This window comes from Oryctolagus cuniculus, chromosome 10 (assembly GCF_051225735.1).
Source record: "Oryctolagus cuniculus isolate XC-2025 breed Fujian yellow rabbit chromosome 10, ASM5122573v1, whole genome shotgun sequence".
Lineage (NCBI taxonomy): Eukaryota > Metazoa > Chordata > Mammalia > Lagomorpha > Leporidae > Oryctolagus > Oryctolagus cuniculus.
Genome location: NC_142876.1, coordinates 963,699 through 982,898, shown reverse-complemented (window position 1 = coordinate 982,898; position 19,200 = coordinate 963,699). Strand labels below are relative to the sequence as shown.

The following is a 19,200-nucleotide window of genomic DNA, read 5'->3' as shown; positions in this document are numbered from 1 at the left end:
TCCCTCCCTCCCTCTCTCCCTTCCTTCCTTTTAAGGTTTATTTTATTTTATTTGAAAGACAGTATTACAGAGAGACGAAGAGATCCTCCATCTGCTGGTTCACTCCCCAAATGGCCACAGGGACTGGGACTGTGCCGGACAAAACCAGGAGTCTGGAACTCCATCCACGTCTCCCACATGAGTGCCAGGGGCCCAGGCACTTGGGCTATCTCCCACTGCTTTCCTAGGTGCGTTAGCAGGGAGCTGGATCCATATGGAGCAGCTGGGACTTGGATCGGTGCTCATTTGGGATGTCTTATCACTGGCAGAGGCTTAACCCCCTGCGCCACAATTCTGGGGCCCCTGCAGTATTTTTTTATCTCTGGGTTTTCTGTCCTTCAATGTTAGCATGAAAGCTGTCTCTGTTCCCCTCTCACAGGATTCCATGTCTGCATAATCCAGTGCCAGATCCAGGGGAGCCCCAGCCTTTCAGACCTCCAGCCCGTCGTGAGTGTCTCCATCCACTCACTTGGGAAGCTGCCTGCGGCTTGTTGGTGGCTCCCTCACTGCCGCTTGACTCTGTCTGTAGCCAGAAAACTCTCATTTGTTAAAAGGTGTTGGTATCAAAGTAATGTGAATAGCTTTATTATACCTTGAAAGTCTAAGACTCTCATTGATGTGTGTGTAAGGCTCTGGAGAAAGCAGGAACAAGATGCAGAGTGTTAGTATTTCGTTGGCGTGAGGCTGATCCCAGGGAGGCCTGGGTCCCTGCAGCTGCTGAGTGCTGCTCGGGCGTGTTGCGCTGTGATCGCGGTGCCCGGGCCCCGCCGGTGCAGTGGTGCTGCACTTACAGTGTCTTGCTGTGAAAGTACGTGTTGCTGTCAGGTACACTCTAAGTTCCCCATGTCCTGGATTTTATGTGTTTTTGTTTTTGTTTTTGTTTTTGTTTTTTTCAGATACTTAGCCTCGCCTGTCCACTATTGTGTCTTAAACTTGTTTGACTTTTGTGAATTAAAACATCAGGTTAGATAAGTACATATCACAAAACCACAGTTCATGTCTGGGTACATCCCTGAGGAGTCGTTGCTGTCTTTGGTATGCTGAGGAGGGGTGTGTACACAGGGAGCAGGGGTTTCCCCTGTGGGACCTGCTCGTGGTGAGTTCTGCATGTGGCAGGGCTGTTCCGAGCCAGCTACGAGTGATGGGAATAGCCTGCCTCGGAGCCTGAGATGCACTAGTGTGGTGGAGGAGCCAGGACTCCAGTCATCTTAATTGCTGAAAGTTCATAGCCACGGGTGCAGCGGCTGCTCTGTGCGATGTCTGGGAGTGGCTGCTGTGTGCCGAGTGGTGCTGAGTGCTGAGTGGGTAGGATGGGATGCTGGGAGCAGGGAAGGCCTGCTCTGTGCCAGGTGCCATGCTGGCTCTCACGCTGTGCACAGAAGTGGCAACAAAGGCCACCTCCCTGCACTTATGTCTGGAAAGGACGTCAAGTCCGTGTGTTTCCCATGGAGTCATGTTGCCTGCTGATAAATTGTGTATCTGCATGAGCTGTTAGATGGCCAGGCACTGTGCTGTGCACACGGCTGACAAAGGCCTTGCACACAGCGAGAGCTGGCCACTGCTAATGTGGCCGGAGGAGTGCCGTGGCACCCAGGATCCAGGCTCTACACCGAACTGTGCCATGGACAGTTAAGTTGTTCAGTCTTAGAAAAGTCCCTTTCTTGTCTGGCCTCCAGTTTTCTCTATCACATGTGGGGGTTGGCGTGGGGATGGTGCAGTTGGGGGTGTCTGAGATGGTGATTAAGTCTGAAGTTTAAGAACGAATACCCTGGGGGGCCGGCACTGTGGTGCAGTGGGTTAAATGCCTTGGCCTGAAGTGCCGGCATCCCCTATGGGCGTCGGTTTGAGTCCCGGCTGCTCCACTTCCGATCCAGCTCTCTGCTATGGCCTGGGATAGCAGTGCTAGATGGCCCAAAATCCTTGGTCCCTGGCACCCATGTGGGAGACCTGGAAGAAGCTCCTGGCTTCAGAGTGGCATAGCTCCAGCCATTGCAGCCATCTGGGGAGTGAACCATTGGGTGGAAGACCCCTCTCTCTGTAACTCTGTCTTTCAAATAAAAAAAAAAAAAAAAAAAAAATCTTTTTTTTTTTTTTTTTTTTAAAGAATCCCCAGATACTTGTAGCACATGACACTAGGAGTGTATGCTGTAAGCAGATAAGGGTTGATAATTTAGGGCTGAGGTGTGTGGTGAGGGGTACGGCACGGAGGAGCCCAGGAGAGCCCTCAGCTACAGTCTGCATGGGCACAGGAGGGAGAGGGCTTGTGTGGAGGTCCAGGTTTCACAGTGGGAGCAACAGCAAGGGAAGCTGGGCATCTTGTCCTGTTTGTTTGAAGCCTTATTTAATGTTTGCTCCATTTAAGCATAAGCAAGATCAATGTTCAGTCTTCATTGGTATGTGTTTGACCACTCTGCTCCCCTCCCCCACCAAGAGCAGCCATGATGGAGATTCTCTGGCCGTCTCCACTAACTTCATCCATGCCCTCCCTGGCTTGCAGCTGTTGGGTCCTTGAAAGCACTTTAGTGAGAAGTGTTTGGGTTTGTGGCTTAACAAGCGATGGTAGGCAGTGCTGAGGAAGTTCCATTCTTACAGAGTTTGGTCGTCTTTGTCTACCCCAATTATGTCAGGGAGGTGGTGTGGGTAGGGGTGTCACCGGCTCGCTGGGCTGTCCCTGTAGCTGTCTTTCATGCCATCCCAAGGAAGGTCTCTCAGGCTAGTCTTGTGACAGTGTGCAGACGGGCTGCCCCCTGCCCAGTTTCTCAGATGGGATTGGAGCGTAGCTAGGAGTCAGGTGGGTACGCTGTGGTGACAGTCCTGGTGTCCCTTCACACACTCGCTGCCCGTTGGGAGTGCTCTTGTGGGGATGCTGTTTTTCGTGCCTGTGAAGTCACTTGTGCAGAATGACATCAGCATGGAAGGCAGCGTTGCGGGTGGGAGTTCCTGCATGGCAGCCCCGTCTTCCAGCCAGAGCTCTCTGCTGTCACTTGCTTGCATGTTGACTTTTCAGCTTGCCTTGTCACAAAGGTGGAGGATTTCTGTCTTCCAGAGCTGGCTGGACTGCATGCACTGGTAGAGCAGGGTCACCAGCTTCCCTTGTAAACCACTCTGAGTCTTTCTCTGCATTTTGGGAATTTGAATTAATCCAGATTCCTAATTCTGAAGTTTAGTTGATGGTTATTTTGTGGCTAATGTAGATGAATTTTTTACCTTTTCATTATTTTCTGAGATTTTTTTAAGAAGTTTCCCACCAGAACCTTTATATTCACCACCCCAGAATAAAGAGCTGCACGGCCAGCAGAGGGAAGAGTCTGCTTCTGACCCTGGCACTGTTGGAACCAAGCAGACTTAGAACCGGCACATTTGTGGACTAGATGAGCACTGCTGTGTGGAAACGGGGCGCAGCTCTCATGGCCACTGGACACCAGTGTCCTTGTTCAACACGGAATTGAGCCACGAGTCTTAATCGCCATAGGTAATGCTCCAGAAGAGACGTTAATCTTAAGAGTGGAGAAAAATGATTCTTAAAGGAGAGAGAGAGAGCCACTGCCTAGATGACCTGACGTCTGCAGACCTTGTCCACGCGTCCCTGGGTGGTGTGTGGAGAATCACCCGTCACCCCCAGGTGTGCGTTTCTCACCTGGGAAGATAGTGCTCTGGCCTTCCAAAGCCATTGCATGTTTACACAGCGCTCTGTCAGCACAATTATGTTATGAGGTTTGTGTAACTGATCTGTCTACAGAGAGCCTCTAATGATTAGCATCAGATACTGCTAGTTTCTGGTAAGTAATCAATAGTGGAATTGTTTTAAACTTTTTGAGAAAGCATACCCAATATGTATCTTTTGTTTTATGCAGTTGCTGTGATTGGCTGATAAATATTTGTCAAAGAAAGAAAGAACTGAAAGCTCGCACAGTGTGGCTTGGATGTCCTGAAAAGTGTGAAGAGAAACATCCCAGGAATTCTATAAAAAATCAAAAATACAATGTATTTACCTTTATCCCTGGGGTAAGACCATCCTGTTCTTGACGGGTTTTATATCAGAGGTTGCTGGGTTCCTGTGTCCTGGGCAGACCCCACCTGTGTCCACCTCAGTGTCCTTGCTTTCCCACCGTTGCTGCTTTGAATGGCTGGGGCATAGAGCCTGACTCGGGAAAACCTGCAGTTAAGCTACTGCCTTCAGTTCTTGATGAGCATCGTTTATATTATTGAAGCATGAGTATAATCCTATAGAGCTCATGAAGAAAAGCCAAATGAAGCCATCAGAAAATAAGGCATAAATTTTGTCTGGCTGGGAATTTATTTAGAGGGAAAAGTGGAATGTAATGTTAGGGCCTTCTAATCAAGTTCACAAAGAAAGTTAAATAATTGTTTTTTAAAATAACACAGTAATTAAGTATTTATCATATAAGTATTTAAATATAGATGTCTGTGTTACTTCACATTATAAATTAGATCACTAGTTAACTTTAGTTAGATGTTAGGCAAAGTTTGAATACTGAAGTTTAAATATTTTATTGCCTTTTTGTTATTACTGATGGTTCTGGCTCAGATTATAAAATTGACCTTTTATATGTTTGGAATAGTTGAATAGTTTTGCATTCTGTATGTCAGCTGTTTTAATACATTTATTTCTCTTGCTGAAGGCAAGAAAGCTCATACTGCTATTTCTATATCAGGTTTTTTTTCTGTGTTCTAGGTGTTGACTTTTATTCTGTTGTGCAGGAAAAACTTCTGGTTATGTGGAATGGGGTGGTTTTTATCTTGCATATTTTAATTTAAGCATCATGCTGACTTTATATTGGGCATTGGTCCTGTTCTCCCTACCCCTAATCCCTGCCCATTCATTGGTTGGCAAATGCTTGGTATCTAATGTGCTTTTTTATTAAAACACAGAAAACTAACAGCCCCATAATTAAAAGACAGATCTTTTGTCAGGATAATAAAGATGTAAACTGTCTTTCAAGGCAGATAAATATTCTCCTCTCTGTTGAATGAAGTCCCTGTTTTCTCCTTTGGTTTAAATTATTAAATACTCACAGGTTGGCTAAGCAGTATACAGTTTCATGAAGGTCGCCGGGTTCGTTCAGTAGATAGTAGAGTATTGATTACATAGTTTAAAGCCAGAAGTGCAGCTTAACTTTGGTCAGCATAAATCCACACAGCCTGCAGACCAGCTGCGCCTTGGAAATACCTGTTGATGTTTCTGTGCACTGATCCCCGTGTGCACATTTTTTTCCTTAGATTGTCTCTGAAATTAGTCTTTTCATCTAAAATGTAGTATTTTAGAAACATTTGGTAATTACACAGTAGGAATTCTAGCCATTTTTAGCACGAATGGCAGTTTCTGAATTGCTAATAGATATAATTTATGCTGAGATTTTAAAGAAATCACTGAGGAAAAAGGGAGCCTTCTTTCCTGCTGAGATTAATTTATGAAATAATACAAAACATTTTTAGACAGCAATTGAACATGTTTATGAATATAAACATGTTATCAACGTAACTGATTTTTTAGCTTCACACGTAACTATATGATGGTGTGTATAACTTTGTTATGGAAAAAACTGGTTCCAGACTCTCAGTCAGCAGTAAATCCCCATGCTCTGTAGGACCTCCGTGCTTGCCAAGCACATCGATAGGCCGTCCAAGGGGATTCTGATTTCAGGCTGCAGGTTTGCAGGTCTGATTATGATTGCAGTGTGCTGTTTGAATTATTGATGTCTGTAAACATGAGTTTATTCCCTTGGTTTTCAATTAAAATTTCCTAATTTGAGGCATTTGTAAGTAGAAGTCTGTTAATATACTAGATTTTGGGTTTTAGTCTTTAAAGATGACTCTTTGAATTAAAAGTCAAAGAAAAACTTTCAGTGTTGGTATTCGTAAGATTTTTATTGAATGATGAGACTTGAAAATACTTTGAAGACAGCTGCCAGAAGACTAAAGAACCTGATAGGTAGCTGTCTTCCTGGATGTTGGTCTGTGACTTTACATGTTTTTATCTTACCATTTTACATGTTTCCAGGTAGATACACACTCTCAGGAGGTTAAAGCAGCTTGTCCTGTGATAGCACATCTGTGTATTTGGCTTGCACACTCAGGCTTTGTAAAACCTGGGCATCCATCTTAAAAATGTGACTAGTATAGCTGACTTTTTTTTTTTTTACCATTTCATATATGTAATGTAAATATGATTTATATGACTTTTTGATTGTCAGATTTTTCTAAGTTATGAAGATGTTTGTGTACTTACTGACTTGCTAACCTTGGGAAGGTTTTGCTGTTAGTGGCTTTGATGTGCATGTAATGATTTATAGCTGAAATTTATGAAAATGTCATTAAAGAAAAATAGTTTTACAAGAGGACACTTTTTTTTCTTTAAAAGACTTTAAAAGAGTTTTAAAAGATTTTCATTTATTTATTTGAGAGGTAGACTTACAGACAGAGAGGGAGAAACAGAGAGAAAGGTCTTTGATCCGCTGGTTCATTCCCCAAATAGCTGCAACAGCCAGAGCTGAGCTGATCTGAAGCCAGGAACCAGGAGCTTTCTCGAGGTCTCCCACGTGGGTGCAGGGGCCCAAGCACTTGTGCCATCCTGTGCTGCTCTCCCAGGTGCATTAGCAGGGAGCTGGATTGGAAGAGGAGCAGCTGGGACTCAAGCCAGCTCCTATACCGGGTGCCGGTGCCACAGGCAGAGGCTCAGCCCACTGTGCCACAGTGCTGGCCCAGGAGAACATGTTTGACATAGTTCAGTTTATTTTGAATACCATTGGGGAGTGCCTTACTTTTCTTTCTATGTGGGATAGCTGCTGGAAAGCCACCTTCAAAACTGGTCAGAGCATATCCCCCCCTGTCTGATGGAAATGTAGTTGTATACTGTGCTGATTCTAATTATTGTGATGCTAATTTTTTGATTGAAAGGCTCATGTTGATTTTCTCTTTTTTCTTTTTAGGTTTTATATGAACAATTCAAGTTTTTCTTGAATCTCTATTTTCTGGTAGTATCCTGCTCCCAGTTTGTACCAGCATTGAAAATAGGCTATCTCTACACCTACTGGGCTCCTCTGGTAAAAGACAAGACTTAAAATTAAATTAAATGTTTTAAGTATGTAGAATATGATTTTAAGCTTTGAAATGGTTAAAGGGTGAATTGACCAATATGTGGTGTTGTAGCTGTAGGTCACTGGACCTTGTGGCTGCATTCTGCCGAGTGCCCGTGAGCCCTGCAGCGGGCAGCTGCTGCCTTGTGTGCCTCTAGGATCTGGGGGTCTCCTTTGCCCAAGAGGCTGCAGGTGTGCTGGCTAGGGAGGACAGTCATCATTGGCCATCTTGTCCCTGTCCTAGGGTCCCAGGTCATCCACACTGGCCAGCTCCCTTTTGTATTGACGGAGCTGTTTGGGGGTGGTGCGGGGGTCGAAGGGTCTGTTGGGATGGGCTCTAGACCGCCGTGCATGGAGATGTAAACCTGAAAGTATTGGAATGCAGTTCAGAAAATTTCTCTCTGAAAGGCCAGTGATTCTGACGGATGAGTGTTTCCATTTAAAACACCCTCCATTGATGGTTTTATGCTGTGTGTTGGTGGTTTTCATTGATTTTCAGCTTGTCTAGACTGTAGAAAATGTACTGAAGAGTCTGGGTGGGAAATAGTGGCTGAGGCAACTCTGAGTGCAGTGCTCAGGGTCCCCCTCAGAACTGGCTCTGAGCTGCTGGCCTCGCTGTGTGTCCTCTGCATGCCCATTGCTTTCCCAGATAAACAGGAAAACAGGCCATGCTGAGGACTGTCTCGTGACTTCTCACTTCAGAGGGTACATTTGAGGAATGAAGATAACTGTATGTGTAATTTCAGTACAGAGTTACTGAATAAATGAGTGTGTGTGTCACTAAGTCTGTGAGACGGAAGGAGACGCTGTTGCTGAGTCTGGGAGAACGTGTCCCAGCACAGATCTGGAGGGTCTTTGGCGATGCATTCCAGGTCCTTCAAAGCAGAGTCAACATTTTTCTTTGAGGGATTTATTTCAAAATAGGGACTGATCAAAAGGACAAAGAATGTCCATTATGTCTTTTGATGATGAAATTATTTAAAAAGTCAAATGTCTAACAACACATTTTTTTAAGCTCTGCTGTGTTTGATGCACATGGTGGAAATCTGTATCTTTATAAATATTTAGAAAAAGTATTAATACTAAAGACTTTTATACTAGAGTCAGTGAAACAAGTGGGTTAAAATAAGTGTGGAATGAAACACGCACTCTGTGGCCTGCCAGTGTTAGTGGACAGAGACCAGGACGCTCGGATTTGTGTTCTGAGGGAGAAGACAGTCAATAAACAGAGTCACATGCGGAGGAGCCCACTGTGGCCTTGAAGAACTTAGAAAGTGGGTAAAATGGGGTCGGGGTGTAGGGGGTGATCAAGAAAAGCTCTCCATGGGGGTGATGTTGAAGGACGTCTGAATGAGACAGAGCTGGCAGGTTCAGCACGGGGAAAGCATGTTGGCGTGTTCCAGGAGAGCTGGCGTTGTCCCTCTGGGGTGCTGGGTACAGGAGCTTTGGTTGGAAGGAGGTCAGGGGATCGGGGATCGGTCCCTGGAAGGCTCTTGGACTTTATTCTGGTTGGGATAGGAAGCCGTGTGTTTGTGTTGACACAGATAAAGATACCTTGCAGTGTAGACAGCAGAGCTTGCAATTGCTGTTACAGCTGGGTCAGTATGGAGATAGGCTGTCTTCTCTCTCACGTTCCAGCCTGCTAAAGGTTACTTCTCTGCTGAATGTGAGATGATAATTGCTGTCTATCGGTCAATAATTTTACTAGTTATTTATGTGCCATTAAAACAATATGCAATATTGTCTTACACGTTTGAAAATTTTTCCAGTAGTTAAAGTGCTCTGTGTGTCCTATTGCAGCATGCGTTTTGGCTTTTAAATTGATCCATGTTGACACATGATCTACTTTGTTCATTTTTCGCTTTGCTCCAGTATTCTGTTGTATGAATGTTCACAACCGATTTTTCCTCATCCTGGGAAAGCGGACATTTAAATTGTTTCTAATTTTTCACTATTACAAACTTCTTGTAAAGAATAATTTGCTTGTAGATGATTCCTTCGCCTGTGTGGAAGAAATTCTGCATGTTGTATCCTCCATGGAAGTCTGATTTGCAAAGTGCTATGTGTAGGGTTAAGACGTTGCTAGAGACAGCTTCGTCCCATATCAGAGAGCCTGGGATTGGGTCCAGGCTCTGCTCCAGCTTCCACGTTCCTAATGACATGCACCTTTGGGCGACAACCATGGTGGCTCAAATACTTGTGTCCTTGTTACCCATGGGGAAGACCTGGGTTGAGTTCCCAGCTCCTGGATTTAGCCTAGCCATGTCCTGGCTGCTGTGGGCATTTGGGAAACAAGCTAGCAGGTGGGAATCTGTCTCTCTGCCTTTCAAATAAATAAAATAAATAAAAAGTGTTTAAAAAATTTAAAAAGTGTTGATTTTTAGTTTGTAGAAATTGTAGAACAAAGGAAGAAGGGTGAGAATGTGGGTGGGAAGAATCACTATGTTCCTAAAGTTATATTTATGAAATACATGAAGTTTGTATACCTTAAATAGAAGGTTTCTGGGGGAGAAAAAAGAAGGAAGGGTAAAAGCCTATCCCAAAGAGGGAAAAAAGAAATTATAGAACAAGACGATATTTACTTGTACTAAAAATACAACTATATTTGATTTTTATGTGCATATTTTAGCCCCTTTTTTATATCCATAGCTTCACCCAGTTGTTACTTACCACTTAAATATTATCTGCAAATTGCATTAAAATTTAACTTACTGATAGTCTGAGAACAGATTCTTAAAAATCTAAAGGAAAATTAATTTCATTTGCCTTTTGATTTTGTCTTTTGTCCTCATTAGTTCTGATTTAACTAGCTTTTGACCAAAGAGTACTTCAGATGGAGTCTTCATGAATTTTATTTGATTTGCTTACCAGATGAATTATCTGGCTATACTTGGATTGAAGTGTGAGTGTCTCTGTTCATGTATGCAGTCACACACAAGGTCTTTACACCAAGGCAATAAAACATTTCTCTGCTTTCTCCATTTTCATATGAGCACACATTTCCAGCTCTAGCTTCAGTTTTACGTTCTTTAGCTTAAGTTTTCAACCTCAGATTTTATTTTTAAAGATGTACTTACTTATTTGAAGGACAGGGTTAACAGAGAGGGAGGGGGAAGAGAGAGCACAAGAGAGAATTTGCATCCTCTGTTTCACTCCCCAAATGTCTGCAGTGGCTGGGCTGGGCCAGGCTGAAGCCAGGAACCCAGAACTCTGTCCGAGTCTCCCACGTGGCTGGCATCTTTGCTGCTCTCCCAGACGTATTAGCAGGGAGCTGAATCAAAAGTGGGACAGCCAGGACTTGAACCAGGATGTAGGTGGCGGCTTACCTCATTGTGGCATTTGGGTGGCCCCAACCTCAAAATTGAAAACAAAAATTATTTGTGTATCTGAAGGGCAGGTACACACATGGCATGCATACACACACACATGCACACACGCACACGCAGAATTCCTTTCCGCTGATTCATTCTCCAAGTGCTTCAGCAGCAGGAGCTAAGCTAGGCCAAAGCCAGGAGCCAGGATTGCCGTCCAGGTCTTCCACCTGGGTGACAAGGACCCATGCCATCGCCAGCCACATCCCAGGAAGCTGGAATTGGCACCTGGGCTGGGACTGAAGCCCAGGCACTCTGATAATGAGGTTGCCAGCATCTGAAGTGGTATCTTAACTACCACATCAAATGTTCACCCCATGTGTCAGATTTTTTGGAAGTATTTGATCATTTTTTGTTTTTTAAATGTAAGAATTGCTCTTATTGTATTTTTTGCTTAAGCACCTCAATAAGAAACTATTTCAGTATTCACATAAAGAATACTGTTATTGTTACTAAGACAAGTGAAAGATCCTCTCTCCTCTTACCATTTTAGAGTGCCTCCTGGTGCCTTGTGACTTACAAGGCTGAGTTCTCATACACCACGTGTCATCCTGTTAGATTTCAGAACTGGTTTACTTTTAAGAAGAATTTTCTTTTGTTCCTTGGTTTAAAAACAGCCCCCAATTTATGCCTTCTCTCAGATAACAAATGCTGAGTGTTGTTAGTCTGTATGCTTGCACTGTTAATAAGCCTTTAAACGTTGGATTGAACAACACTGTTAAAAAGTTGGTGTGCGCATCAAACTTGCCTTCACATCCCAGAACCAAGCTTAGGTTATTTGGCCCTTTGATCCAGGGTATTTTTAAGCTTCACAAACCTACAGGCATCTAGTACAGAAGATGTTTTTATTAATCTAGGCACAGTGAAAGGACTTCTCCACATACATTGAGTCTGAAGAAATGTCTTTAAGGAAGACTATTTAAAAGGATGCAGAATCTAAAACTTAAACAGTTTTAGAATCTGTGTTTAAGTCTGTTAATGGAAGGAAATATTTTTCAAGGATTTCTTTTTTCACAAGCTCTTGAGTTCTTGCTCTCTGTTGTGGCTCTTTTTTCTTTATTTTTTAATATTTATTTGAAAGAGTTACACAGAGAAAGGAGAGGCAGAAAGAGAGAGAGAGGCCTTCCATCTGATGGTTCACTCCCCAGATGGCTGCAATGGCCAGAGCTGTGCCGATCAGGAGCCAGGAGCTTCTTCCACGTCTCCCACATGGGTGCAGGGGCCCAAGGACTTGGGCCATCTTTTGCTGCTTTCCCAGGCTATAGCAGAGACTGCATCGGAAGTGGAGCAGCTGGGACTAGAACCGGTGCCCATATAGGAGGCTGGCGCTTCAGGCCAGGGCGTTAACCTGCTGCACCACAGTGCTGGCCTGTAGTGGTTCTGAAGCACAGTTATGTAACAGCGTGCAATGTTGCTACATGCGGTTATGTTTTTGACATCTTTTCTTTGCTGCTTCTTCGAGTCTATAAAGTTGTTCATGAAAAAGGGATCAGTTGACATTTCCAGATGTATTTTAGCCAAAAACCTGCCATTGAAGCAAAAGAAAAAAAAAAAAACACAAAAAACCCCACCTTACAGCTGATGTAAAATCATGTCTGTTGTCTGTTAATTTTTTCAAGGTTACTTCAAACTTATTCTGTTAACTAAAATTGAGATTTTTTTTTTTAAAAAACAATGGTTTATTTAATCTCTGTTCCTCTGGGCAATATTGTTGACTACCCTTAGCTCTCAACTAACTTCTGTTAAACTTTCTCATAATAGAAAAATTGAAAAGGAAGTGTTTCTTCACATTGTCATCATGTCTGAATGAAGATTACTTTTCATATTGTTCAGCTTTCAGAACAGTTCTTGCAAGAAAGGCAGTTGTATTTGGAATTACAGGTCTAATGCTTTCTCAACATTAATAAGGTGGAATAGATCTATCCATGCAGAAGATTTTTACATAAAGGAAAATCTGATTGTGGTTTTTTTAACACTGTCTTCCATACAGAGCGTGAGACTTTGTTCATACACAGTTGGCACATAAACACTCTCAGATTTCCAATCTGATGGTGAAATCTTCCCTATAACCACCCGTTTTGTGGGTGTCTCTGCTTTGGGGGAGGGGAGTGGGTAAGGTGTGAAAGGACAAGTGAGTCCGATTACTTGAGCCTGCTGTCCAGAGCCAGTGCTGTCCGCGGCTGTGCAGAGCTTCCTCATTCCTCAGGGAGAGGGGCAGGCCTGCATCTCCTCAGGTTTTTGTGATGTTTAGGGGAAGTAACTTGTTTAAAGTGCTTGGGACAGTGTGCAGTGTATGATACACACTCAAAGATGAACTGATAGCGTACCGATAGGCTTTCTTCTCCTTTCACAGAAATGTGTATGGCTTTGGCACTTGCCCCACGTGGCTGCTGGGGTGTGTGCAGACCCTGGAGAACGGCTGTGGCACAGCCCGGACCAGCCAGTCTGACCAGCAGCCTCAGGGTAGCCGTGTTTCACTGTGGCCTTTTGTTTCCAGAGTTGGTTTTTCTAGGGAGCAGTGCTACCGCTTGCTTAGATCTCTAACCTTGTTGGTACTGAGGTATCCATGGCAACCGGTAACTGGCGGTAACTGCCTCTGCCTAAGAGCTGCTGTGATCCCATGAAGGATTCAGGAGTTGCAGACACCTGAGGAGGAGACCCTCATTGTGGACTCTGGGGGTGAGCAAGGAAATGTGACATCAGCTTCCTTCCCCTCCAGTCTCTTGTGCTCAGAGGTTGCCTGTAGGTTGTTCCTGGGGGTACATGAGCTGGGAATGGGTGTGATGGTAGTGACATCTCTTGGCTGCTGTTGATCCTACGTGTGAGTTACTTATTCAGATAAACCTTGGACTTGGAACTGTGTGCTAAAACAGCTCCTCCACTCCAGCAGTCCTTGACCATGCCGAGTGCACGAGTGCAGAGTGTTTCACTCTGGTGTTCAGAAGTTGACACCTGCCCCTGAATTCCGTCTTCGATGATAATACTCTTTTAGAAGCAGGAGCTTATTTTCATGGACTCTTTGAGTTCCAAGAAACACTACAAAATAGCACATTTTTGTGCTTTGTAATTAATGAATGCAGAGTTTAACACTTGCTATCTTTAAGTCATTGGCTTGAAGGGGTGAAAACTTGACTCACCTAGAGAGTTTAAATAACATTTATATCTGTGGCCTGTTCTCTGGAGATTAGGGATAAAGGTATACATTCCAGGTAAGACCTGAGCAGATCTGGGTTGTAGCAAATCTTCCCAACTGGTTATGATATACTTAACTGATTAAAAGCTCATTTAATGTACTATGTACGATATATAGATAAAATAGTCTTGGCCGTTGTACTCATTCTCTTGTTGCTAGGTGAGCTGGTGATTACTTCCTCTTCATGAACATAGTCTGTAATATTCTAATCCATGGGAATGGCTGTGTTTTCTGGATGTGAAGATGCGTGTTTTTCATGTGGCTGAAGTGGACTTGTGATTTATAAACAATTTGTATATACACAGTGGTGTTGTCTGCCGACCCAAGACCATTACAGTAATATAAAATAATGGAGCATCTTGAAAACCAGTGGGCTATTGAGTCAAGGGAACACAGTTCCTAGTTCTTCATATTTATGCTGGGATCTTTGATTCTTTTCCTTTAGGATATTTCAAGCTGCTTGATTAAATGTGTGTGAATTTTAAGTGTTCGGAGAATACTGAATTTCTTAAAGCTGTTTTTGGAGTATCTGTTACTTCGTCTTTTAACATTGATTTTGTTTGTTTCTCTTGCACTAGCTCTAGTTGTGATAGAGTGATGAGACATGCTCAGGGTCTTCCTTATCTCCAGTAGTTTCTTTGTGTCTCAGCGGTCTCCCAGTGGGGGAGCCCCCATGATTCCCCAGAGTGTGCTCTTCCCTGTGTCCTGGTCATAGTGCAGAGATTTGCTTTGTCCTTAAAGTTGTGTGCTTCTCTCAACTCTCATCACCCTTCCTGGCGATGCCTTCCCCCAACACCAGGAACCGACGGGCTGCTCCCGCCATTTGTATTCAATGTTGAACTCAAGACAAAATAAATAGGACAGTAAGGCAAGCAAGAGAAGCAGAAGATATGTAGGCCCTGTACACAGGAAAACCCAAGGAGTTCCCCGCCACGCCCCCCGATAGACAGGCTGAAAACTGGGTTAGCAAGTATGTGGGACACAAGATAAATCTTACATGGTTATTTGTGTTTTGTACACTTGCAGTGACCCTCTGAAAGTGAAGTTAGGACAGCAGTCCATTTACAGATGCATCAGAAAGAAAAAAATACGTAGGGATATAATAGCTAAACTGCATAGTTATAGACTGGAAACACAGAATGTTTTGAAAAATGAAATCTGAAGAAATGGAAAATCATCCCATACTCATGAGTGGAAAGACAGTATTGTTAGGATGGCAGGGCTCTCCAGGCTGATGTGTGGCTCAGTCTAATCCTTATCAAGTGTCAGCAGGCTTTTTGTCCCCCCGGAAATGGACAAGCTGATCCCAAAATTGATATGAAAATAAAAGGTACCCAGAGTAGTAAATACATCCAGAAAAAATAAATCAAAGTTCTAATACACATACTTACTGTAGTAATCAAGACAGCACAATAATGACACAAAGAAGAAGATGTAGACCAGTGGAATATAATGAAAGAGTCTTTAAAAAAAACTGGTGCCGGCGCTGTGGCTCACTTGGTTAATCCTCCGCCTGCGGCGCCGGCATCCTATATGGGCACTGGATTCTGTCCCGGTTGCTCCTCTTCCAGTCCAGCTCCCTGCTGCGGCCTGGGAGGGCAGTAGAAGATGGACCAAGTGTTTGGGCCGCTGCGCCCACATGGGAGACCAAGAGGAAGCACCCGGCTCCTGGCTTCAGATTGGCGTAGCTCTGGCCATAGCGGCCATTTGAGGGGTGAACCAACAGAAAGAAGACCTTTTTCTCTGTCTTTCACTGTCTAACTCTGTCAAATAAATAAATAAAAATAAAATAAAGTTTTATGGCAAATAGATTTTTCTTTAGAAACTTTGAGAGACAAAGTTACGGAGAGGGAGAGGGAAAGACAGAGAGGTTTTCCAACTGCTGGTTACTCCCCAAATGACTGCAATGGTTGGAGCTGGGCCAGTCCAAAGCCAGGAGCTTCTTCTGGATGCAGGGGCCCAAACCCGTGGGCCATCCTCCACTGCTTTCCGAGGCCATTAGCAGAGAGCTGGATTGGAAGAGGAGCAGCCGGGACACAAACTGGCGGCCATATGGGATGCTGGTTTCACAGCAGGAGGCTTAACCAACTATGCCACAGCACCAGCCCCTGGCAGATAGATTTTTGATGAGGACATCAAGGTGACAAAAGAACAGTCTTTTCAATTCATGATACTGAACAACTGGAAACCCACTTAGAAAAGAACAGCGTTGGAGCTTCCTACACACATGCATACGGAGTAACAGAGTGGACTGTACACGCTCCTCTGAGGACTGCAGCTGGGGAAGGCCTGGGAGACAGATCTTCCTGACCTTGAACGTCAAAAGCCCAGTGAGAAAAGAAAAAATAAGTAAATGAGATTTTATAAAATAAAAAACTTATGCGTCTGAGGACACCATCAAGAAAGTAAAAAGAGAACCAAATGGGAGAAAATATTTGTAATGTTGTACTTAAAATTCACATAGCTAACAAGCTGTTTGTTCCAGAATAAATAGCTTTCCTGTCTCAGTGTCAAAAAAGCCCAGTAAAATGTGGGTGGAGGCTCTGAATGAAGATGGACAGATGACCCACAAGCACGTGAGAAGATGCTCAGCCTTGCTTGTCATTAGGGAAATGCAAATTAAAACCACCAGATACTACATCACACCCACTAGGCTGCTTTAATAGAGAGAGCACATTCAAGTGTTGGCAAGGTTGTGGGTAAATTAGAACCTTCATGGGTTGCTGATGGGATTGTAAAGTGGTACAACCATTTTGGGGAACCCCATGTGGCAGTTCCTCAAAGTGTTAAACACAGAGCAAACCCAGACACAGAAAGTGGGTCCCTCATTGCTGGGTCCTGGGAGGGGAGGGAATGCACAGTGACTGCCAGTGAGCATGGAAATTTCCTTTTGAGTGTGAAAATATTCCGGAATTGCATGTGGTGCCAGTTGTACAGCTGTGTGAAAGACTGCAGAACCGGAATTGTGCACATTCAAAGGGTTAATTCTGTGGCTAGTGCCTTATCTATCAGTAAAGCATCCGTTGGAAAAACAAAATGTGTGCCCAAGGATCTAAGTGAGCGTCAGACTCTGCCCGTGAGCGATTGGTTACCTTCCAAAGGGCCTCTGGCAAATAATGGGGCACATCACCCATTTCTAGGCTTCTTAGTGAGCCCAAGAATGGCTTAGGGTCCTTCTTACAGCCATGCTTCCAGGAAACACAGGAATCCATGGGTTAAATTCAGATCAGCTGCACCCTGGTGGTTAAGGAGACTGCTGGAGTGGGAGGCACAGCCCCGTTTGTCTGCTGAGGGTCCGGTAGCATTGTGCCTCAATAAAGAGTGTAACCCAGGGGGCCTCGGGGGAGGATACCGATCCCTGGAGGACTCCCTGGGGGAGGACACCGATCCCTGGAGGACTGAGGTTGGAGTGTAGCATGCTGGCACAGTGGTGATGGGAGAGCTGAGGCGGGCCTGCATCCTGGAGGCTGTGGGAAGGAGCTGCTGCCTCGGGCATTGCCATGATGGCAGTAGCAGTGGGATGTGTGGGGACCTGGGCCACAGGCCCGAGGTTTGAGCCCCATCCTGGCAGTCTGGGGATGACTAGAGAAAAGGAAGCAGCCAGAAGGGGTGATCCTGGAGGCCTCGGGGCAGAGCATTGAGCAGAAGAGGGAGGTGAGCAGTGCTGCAGAGCCAGGAGGAGGTGGGGGGTGCTGAGGAGAGCTGGGCGGTGTAGTGAGGGCAGTCACAGTAATGGGGGGCCGTTCATGAGGGCTTGGGGCTGAGGAGACGTCCGGGGCCGGGTCGGGACGATGACACAGGCTGTGAGGCTGATCTTGGATGGGAAAAGGAACTGTACCCTCTGAGACCGCGGAATGGATGAGATAGCATTCAAGGGGCTTTTAATTAGTGAGAATACTGTTCTAGTAAAACGTGACACGCCCTCTCCACTGGCCCACTGAATTCCAGAAAAGGGGCTGAGATAAAAGGTGGTCATCGTTTCCCTGGAAGCAGACTGGATGGAGCAGGCCATTGTGATGGGTCGTGGCACATTGCTGGGACATGTCAGGAAATACACGCGTACCCTGAGAGACATGGGCGTTAGCCAGGCGTGAGTGCTGTCACTGGCTTCACAGTAGATTGCAGATGCGCAGAAGAAAGCATCAAGTTGTGAAGATTTTGACTTGAAAGTGAGATGGAGCGCTCTGCACTCAGCTGTCCCTCCTAGCGGTTTGTGAGCGAGGATCGTACCTGCGGATTGTTCTGTTCCTGAGTGCTTTTATTCTATCGGATTTAAATGGAGCAATTAAGTGTAATATTTTTATGTCAGTCATGGCTAATTTGATACTTGAGTGCCTCAGTGTTCTAAATATAATTCAGGGTTTATTGAAGACTGTTAATTTCCTTTTCTTTGGGTTACTAAGTATCTTCTGATAGGTCCCTTGATGTACATATTTTGGTGTGAACTCACAAAGTTTTCTTAGGTAACTAAGAGTTGTAAATCTTTCACAATGTATCATATTCCTTTTGTAATCTTTAATTGTTACTCTTTTTTTCATTTTGTTTTAGATAGTAATACAATTTGAAAGAACAGAGTAAAGCTAAGTAACAGAAATTTCCTTGTGGTTTTCTAAAATCCCTTGTTTGTTTTGCAGGGATTTGTCTTGGCTGTCACTGTCGTGCGGGAAGCCATTGATGAATTCCGCCGTTTTCAGCGTGACAAGGACGTGAATTCCCAGCTCTACAGCAAGCTTACAGTGAGAGGTTAGCACGCCTTTGCAGCCCTGCTTAATGCGATGGTCGTTTTAGAGTTAACAGGTGAACATCAGAATCCTGTTATGAAAACACTATGCAGCAGCATATGCATGCAATTCAGGTTGTTTTCTTTTTTAAGGGAAAGGTTTATTGTCGGGTGGGGAAAGCCCGAGTGGGGTGGGGGGCGAAAGAGTAATAAGAGAGAGAGGAATGAGGACACGTTTGGGAAGCAGGTCCTGTTATACCTTTGCAGGGGCAGGGAAACAGGAGCAGCGAATCTCATTAGGGTGGGGGTAGAGCTGGCACCTGTGGTTGGGCCATCTGGTCACCTGACTTGTAGCAGTGGCAATAGGCCACAGATGGTGCCACTGATAAGACTGAGCCATGGTACCAACATTCCCCTTTTTGTGTTTTTATGAAGCAGGCGTTGTATAGGATTACATTGGCCCAAAAGTCCAGGAGGGGCGGCAGGACGATGATCTGTCTTTAGAGCTACTTCCTGCTGCCATGGGGCGACGAGTTACTCTCTGCTGCCACGGGGCGATGTCTCAAGCTGCGATCTCCTGGGTGGGGAGCTGCGTGTATCCCTGGAGCAGCATTTGGTTGACTGCCTGGTTGGTGAAGGCTCTGGATTGTTCCGTTATCACCTCCTGTAAACACTTAAACAGACAAGGTAGTGTAAAGGCCAGGGTGAGAATAGCAGCCAGTGGTCCTAGGAGTGTCATTAACCAAGTGAGGAGAGGAGTTCATGGAGGAGAGGAAGTGA

At 44.7% G+C, this 19,200-nt stretch overlaps 1 protein-coding gene across 12 annotated transcripts in view; it reads left to right on the top strand.

The window, feature by feature from the left end:
• ATP9B (ATPase phospholipid transporting 9B) overlaps positions 1-19,200 on the top strand; it is a 245,959-nt gene that overhangs the window by 30,151 nt on the left and 196,608 nt on the right. For 9 of the 12 annotated variants that reach the window (XR_016213832.1, XM_051840449.3, XM_070049842.2 and 6 more), the window contains 3 exons: positions 3,894-4,044; positions 6,990-7,103; positions 18,335-18,443. Coding sequence is in view for 4 of the 12 variants with exons in the window: in XM_051840449.3 (XP_051696409.3) it covers positions 3,894-4,044; positions 6,990-7,103; positions 18,335-18,443 (374 nt within the window). In the remaining 8 variants the exon portion in view is untranslated. Of the gene's footprint in view, positions 1-3,313; positions 3,512-3,893; positions 4,045-6,989; positions 7,104-18,334; positions 18,498-19,200 lie in introns of those variants that run through there. The other 3 variants (XM_089304949.1, XM_089304943.1, XM_089304944.1) reach the window with 3 other exon arrangements.